Below are 7,012 nucleotides of genomic sequence, written 5' to 3' on the forward strand. Positions count from 1 at the left end.
GAACACAGAGGAAAATCGGTGTAATCACTGTGACCATGCCACTACCTTGCTCCAATACATCCCGACGAGGGATGATGAGCCCCTGTGGCTGGCGGCATCCAGCTGCTTGGGCAGCTTAAGCAAACTGCACCTTCTAACCCCATCTGAAGATGTCACTGGCTATTTTTTAGCATCTTAGGAGCTCTAGGAGTTTTAGCTCTAGGAGCCACATGGCTTATTCCTATTCATTGCACAATAATCCTCCAATGTATTCTGCATGAAAAAAATAAACCTTTCTGTAAACACAGCGTTATTTTTCCTGCTTTGCCTGCAGCCTCCTTAGCCTCGCTCCATGGAAAGTAAGCATCTACCTCTGTGAGCTCAAATGTTGCCAACAGCTACAGAGATAAGCTGAGCATCAGTAGCCACATAGCCACAGCACACGGAGGCACAATACACACAAAAGCACTCCGCTGCCACTTGGAAATGATAGTTTTTCTGGCATGTTTGTTTTCAGTCATATAAAGAACTCCTCCTCCTCATCCTCCGCTCCGTTTACAGGGCTGGCTCGCAGCGCTTGCGAGTGGAAGCCCGAAGCTCTTTGCCCTGCTCCTTTACTCCTCCTGGCTGCAGCAAAGGGCGGCTGGGTCCTGTCCTGGGAGGGCACGGCGCTGCTGGCCCCGTCCGTGGGTGCTGGCGGCTGGAGGAGGCTGCTCCGCAGGTCCCTGGAGAAGCGGCTCAGCGGGCAGCGGCCGCTCGCAGGATTCGCCACGGCGAGCCCCGTGTCGACGTTGGTCTCTGCTGCCTGCTGACGAACGCGGCTCTCCCGGAGCGACGCCTGCAGCTTGCTGTTCGCCCGTCTGCGGAGGGAGGTGGCATCCCACCACGGCGGGGCCGCTGGACCACTGCGAGAAGAGCAGAAGAGCCTGTGGAGGTCACCGCCGGCTTGCGCAGGAGTAAGGGCTTCGCTTTGGTCAGCCTTTGTTTTACCCTTCATGGCTCTGACCTGCTGGCTTCTCCGTCCAGGATTAACCCACTTTACAGGGAGAAGGGATGGGGCAGAGTCCTGCAGGGTTTTTTCATTGCCTGCATTATTATGCTGATGGGAAAGCCCAACATTTGTTTTAAGGGGCTTTGAGCTGTCTTGAACCTGTTGAAGAAAATTTGGAGAGAATCCCATTAACATCTTGTTCTCGCTTGACCAAGTGATGATGCTCTCACCCAGCCTCACTGTGCTGAAGTCACCTGCAGCGTCAGTCAGTCAGAGCCCCACCAGAGAACAGCACGGGAGTCTTACAAGCCTGAGCGACAGCAGATGAAACTTAATGTAGATAATGTGATGCACATGGGGAAAAACAATCCTGGCTTCACAGACAAAATGCTAGGCTGTGAGTTGACCGTAACCCAGGGCCTTCACTTCTCTGACAGACCCCACCGTGTTAGCGGTTCGGTGCCTGGCAGTCTAGAAAGCAAATGAAATCTTAAGAATTATTCCAAACAAAATGGAGAACACTGTTACGCACAGTGCAGCTCTGGTCCCAGAGCTGGACCATGGTGCCCGTCTCTCACCTGCAGCAGAGTATGGTTCGAGCTGGAAATGCTCAGAAATGGACAACAAGGATAATTGCAAGTACAGTAAAGGAACAATCATGTGTGCTGGGGATTTTAAGCCTGGGAAGAAAAACACAAACCAGTTTGGGAGGGAAAGGATAAAAGGCTAGGACACCACAAGTCACCTGGAGAAACAGATTCGTATTGTCCACTCCCTGCCGTTTGCAATGCAGGAAGCAGAGGCCATCACACGAAGCCATGTTTCAGCTAAAGGAAGGTGGCAGTAGGCCTGGGGAAGTCCCTGCCAAAGTATCTTGTGGACGCAAAAAGTTTGCATGGATTCAAGGGGAGACTAAACACTTGGAGAGTCACTGCAAGTTACCACAGCTGGCTTCAGAAGACCCTCAAGTTTAAAATGGGCAGCTCTGGAGTGTACTGGTGGGGTGTAACACGTGCACTTGTCCTCTCGCTGTTCCTGCCAAGGCAGCCTCCTACAGCCAGCTGTGGACAGCCAGCTGTGGCTGAACCCAGTCCAGACAAAAAAAGTCAATCACCACGTAGTATCTATCAAGCTCTTACACCTCAGCTTGGGATTTTCCTGATGCTGCGGTGCGTGTGGGCAGCTTTCCGAGGGCTCTCAGGACTAGTGCACACCCACAACAGATTTGCGGCAGGTGACCTAAACAGAGCACACACAAATAGCTCTGCCTGTCCCCAAACCTTCTTGGTGGCATCAGATCCCCCGGAGCTCCTTCACATCTGCAAATCCTGACCGGCTGTTTTTGGAAAGAAACTTGTTCAGGAAGCTGTTGTTGTTTTAGCTACCTGCCGGGTCAAACCACAACACAGCCTTTCACTCACCCCGGCCCCTGGGATGAGGGAGAGAATCGGAAAAGAAGAAGGGTAGAACTCATGGGTTGAGATAAAGACAGCTTAATAGGACGGGGGGGGGGAATAATAATACTGATAATGATGATGATGATAATAACAGTAAAAGAATATACAAAGCAAGTGATGCACAGCACAAGTGCTCACCACCCGCTGGCTGATGCCCAGTTAGTCCCCGAGCGGCGGTCCCTCCCCAGCCAACTCCCCCAGTTTATGTACTGGGCATGATGTCATATGGTAGGGAATATCCCTTTGGCCAGCCTGGGCCAGCTGTCCCGGCTGTGTCCCCTCCCAGCTCCCTGGGCACCCTCCTCTTCCCGCTGGCAGGCCAGAGCACGGGAAACTGAAAAGTCCTTGACTGCTTAGCAACAACTAAAAACATCAGTGTGTTTCCAACATTATTCTCACCCTAAATCCAAAACACAGCACTGTATCAGCTATCAGGAAGAAAATTAACTCTATCCCAGCTGAAATCAGGACAGCTGGGAAGAAGCTCTGGATCAAACAGCATTCCTTTGACAACTGAGCAACACATGGACCAACACTAACCCAGGGAGGAGATACCCATCAGACCAACAAGGCCAATAGGACCAGGACATCCTGAGCATGTCCCACTTGTTCCTGTGGAGCGTGCCACCCCTGCGGACACCAGCCCAGAGCAAGGCACCTGCCTCACCAGTCCTCTGCAAGACTAGAAACACATTTCATGTCTTTATTTACACGGGGAGATGGTCCTACTCTCCTACTTAAAACTCCTACTTGAGTCTTAGGGCTAAACACGTGAAATCTGAGCAACAGGGATCTCCTGTAAACACTCAGAGTAAGGACATGGAATAGAACAGTAATTTGTGAGCAACTTCAGCAAAAAAGGGAGAGGATGCGGTTTATTTACTACTTTATCAAACTAGGCGGCTTGGGCTCTCTCTTCCCCAACAAAGCCAAGAAAAGAGTTCTTGCAGACTCAGGGGGGAATGACAACTCCGTGTGGGTGGCAGTCCACGAGCAGCCCCTTGGATTTGGTTTGCAACAAGGCAGAAGGGTGGGTGTGGGAGGGGCAGGGAATAAATGATCTGCAGGTTCTTAGGATAAAGATTTACAGTATGAACCGAAGAGCTGCAGAATAAAGCACTGCCTGCTAGGCTGTCAGCGTGCCGCGTGGAGCACGGACACAAGATACACATCCTCAAGTTCGAATGGACTACAGCTTCCTTTGCCAGGAGCGCAGTGCAGCACAGCTACACCCCAAAAAAGCTTCCCAATTTCCTACCAGGGAATTCATGTCTGTCTGTCAGCTTAAAGACCTTGTATCTACAGCAAGAAGACCCACAGAGTAATTAGGAAGGGACCTAAGCTAAACTACCCTCCTGCTCACACGTATAATTCCCACTACTTATCATCTCAGCACAGCCTTTTTTGTCATTTTATATTTATTTGTATTCATAGAACCTCTGGACCACACACTTGAACAGAAAAGGCAGAGATTTCCTATGACACATTTCTCTGGCAATTCTACCCATCTGCAACTCACTCAAAGAGCTCACAAAATCTATTGCAGGTGATGTTGTACCAATGCTATACTTAAAATAAATCTGGTTTTGGATGATAAAAGATCTGCTTTCAAAAACATTTATAATGTAATGACTTAGAAAAAGAATAAGCTGCTATGATCATTTAATTCAGGCAGGAAAGGGAAGATGTTACACTAGCCTGCTCAAAAAAGCATTAATACTTTCCATTTCAGGCAAGCAATAACGATGTTAATTTAACAATATAAAAACATTCCAAGGATCAGTGCTTAGATTTATCAACAGCATCACAGCACTGGCAGATACAGATTACTACGTTCACAAATTCAAGAGAAAACATGAACAAGCAAAACCTTAATTTCTATTTTGAACCAGTCCTCCTTTCCTTGGAAAAAAATAAAATGGAAAACCTCCTCTCAGAGCACCACAGACACATACCTGAAGCAGAATTGTATTTCCTTCGTAGTCTTGTGTTTGCCACCTGGTGCTACTGATAGGAATACATGGGTTAGGCAGGAGAGGCACCAGCTGCCCGATTTCTTGCACCTTGAACTGCAAGGCTGATGACCCCTTCGGCTCAGCAGCCACCCCGATGGGCAGCTGCTTCAAGCAGAGCTGCACGGCAACAGTTTGGGTTGCGTACAACACAAAGACACAGAAGTTACTTTTCTGCATAGTTGCTTCTTTCTGTAGGATCATCTCGTAGAGTCTCACTGCATCCTCATAGTTATCGAAACTGCAGTAGAGGGTGACACGCAGGATTTCAGGGCCACAGTGCACCCGCCTGATGCCCCACACAGGCATCTGATCATCCAGGCCATAGAAGTCCTGGAGAGCTGGGGCATAGCGGCGGCTTTGCCCATTAGCAATCTGGGCACACTGGTAGTGCCAGGGCGGACGCTGGAATTGCTCATGGACCTGGAAAATCCGTTCTTCTCCCAAGTCCTCGTGCAGAAAAAGGAGAACAGATATTCCTGGAAAGCCGTAGCTTCTCTTACGATATCTCTCATAGTATTTCAATGGAGTAACTCGCTCGGACACCAGGAAAAGGCGAATGTCTGGGCAGATCCACTCCAAAAGCCGATCCAGAGTTTGCTGTAGAAGCAATGAATGTCCCAAATTGGCGAGAAGATGCACAGTCATCAGAGAGTCTGCTCGGTCATCCATTGCAAAGGTTCCTGACAAAAAATAAAAACAGACAAAATTGGTGCCTTCCCTCTCCTCCTCCTCTCCTCAGTAACACGAGGGGTGTGCTCTAAGACTTCGACAGAGTTCATTCAGTCTTCTACAGCCTCTGCAACAACCCAACAAAATACGCAGGTATGCGCCGTCAACGTACGCGAGGAGGCAGGCGAAGAGTGACAAGGCATTACGTGACCGGTGCCAGGCCACTCACACCGCAGCAGAGCTCGGCTGAAGGCTCATTTTCTGATCCCAAGACTTGAGCTCTGGTCACTGTGTGCACGCGACCGACGTGTCCAGGAACACCTCTGCGTCCTACAGCTCCCGTCCTTCACAGCACAGGGCAGCAGAGATGAAGAGCACTGGAACACAAAAGCAGCAGTTCTCCAAGAGGAGGTGATGTTGTGACTCGCCTGCCAGCAGTGGAAGCGGATGCTCCGGTCCAGGCCGAGTCCCATCAGTGCACATCTCAGTGTGATCGCTGCCTTTTGCAAGCACGATGTGGCACTTGTGTTTGAAAGCCTCAGCATATTTTCTTGTAGTCAGCAGGCTGGCTTTAGCTTGTTGTAAAAAGCCTGTGATCTTTGCGAGTCACACCCTTCTGGGGCACACAGATAAGCTATTCTTTAAAAAAAAGGAAGGAAAACAGACTAACAAAAGAAAAAAACCTCGTGTGAACACAACAGATAACAATAAGGGCAGATATGAATCAGCCTCAGGAAAGAGGAGCTTTGGGAAAAAAAAAAAAAAAACTCGACTCCTAGTTACACACTTCACAACACAGGTAGCTCGCTGCCTAGCTGGAAGCCAGGTCCTGGCTTATTACACACAGCCCGTAACAGCCAGGTACCAGGCTTCCCCCTTTCAGTGCTCTGTTTGCCTCTTTTTCCTCCCCCCACTCCCCCCCCCTTTTTTTTTAATGCTGAGAAACCCGTGTAATCAGAACCCTTAAGCAAACTCCAGGGTTTTTTTTCCTTGCTCCTTGGGTTTACCTACTGGTACTTCATTTAGCTTATTGTGTAGACTACAATAGGAATGCTGAAAATACACCACTTTCCAGGCCTCTTCTAGTGTCTAGACAATAAATCACAGTCCCTTCCTCTCCTTATTTTGCCAACCCAGGAGCAATACATACAAAAGTCAAGCCAATCCCCATTTTCTACGCAGAACTGCCCTCACTGCAGCCACTATTTAAATCAAAACTGAGGCCTCCAACAATGTACCCAGCTCCATCTAATTAAGAGCAACACATCTCTCTCCGCTGACATACTAATTTCCCTCTCAAACAGCCAAGCACACAAGGCAGTGGTTCACCGTGCAGAAATCCCAGCATTAATAAGAGTCTGTTATTCAAAACTCCGGACTACTTTTTTTTTCTTATACAACCCTAGCTTTATATTCAACTGAACAATACCTCCAAGGTCTAAAGGTACAAGTAGCAGTGCCTTGGCTTCCTTTGTGTAGAAGATCACTCTCAGTAGTAGAAATATACATTCATGCTTTAAAACCACACTGACACCCATGTACAATAAAACCAAAACAACCGACTAGAAAATGAGGAAAAAAAATTAATTTCCACTGATAGAGACAAACCCACCCACACCACTTCTGAGCACGTAACAACAACTGTTGCGAGGGAGACAAAAAATTCCAGCCTTTGGACAATTGCAGGAAGAGCACGAAGAGAAGAGTGCAAGCCCTCAAAACATTAAAACGCTCCAGATGAGCTCTGAACAACACAACTTTACTGAAATATGGAAGAGGAAATGATTCATCAACCCTTCGCTGCAGGGCAGGGGCAAGCAGTCATCTGCCTTCCTGCATGTGAGGAAAAGGGGCGTTTTGCCTGTACAAAAAACCCACTGAAAGCAAGAAAGTTCCTCGGG

General features: G+C 48.6%; 1 protein-coding gene across 1 annotated transcript; it reads right to left on the bottom strand.

Annotated features, from left to right (window-relative positions):
* Positions 1-496: 496 nt before the first annotated feature.
* FAM124B (family with sequence similarity 124B) lies at positions 497-5,111 on the bottom strand. The gene is made up of 2 exons (XM_010294783.1): positions 4,383-5,111; positions 497-1,129 (listed from the first exon to the last, which is right to left on the bottom strand). Exons 1-2 carry the CDS (start codon positions 5,109-5,111, stop codon positions 497-499), a joined length of 1,362 nt encoding a protein of 453 aa, XP_010293085.1.
* Positions 5,112-7,012: the final 1,901 nt, after the last annotated feature.

This window comes from Phaethon lepturus, unplaced genomic scaffold (assembly GCF_000687285.1).
Source record: "Phaethon lepturus isolate BGI_N335 unplaced genomic scaffold, ASM68728v1 scaffold10489, whole genome shotgun sequence".
Lineage (NCBI taxonomy): Eukaryota > Metazoa > Chordata > Aves > Phaethontiformes > Phaethontidae > Phaethon > Phaethon lepturus.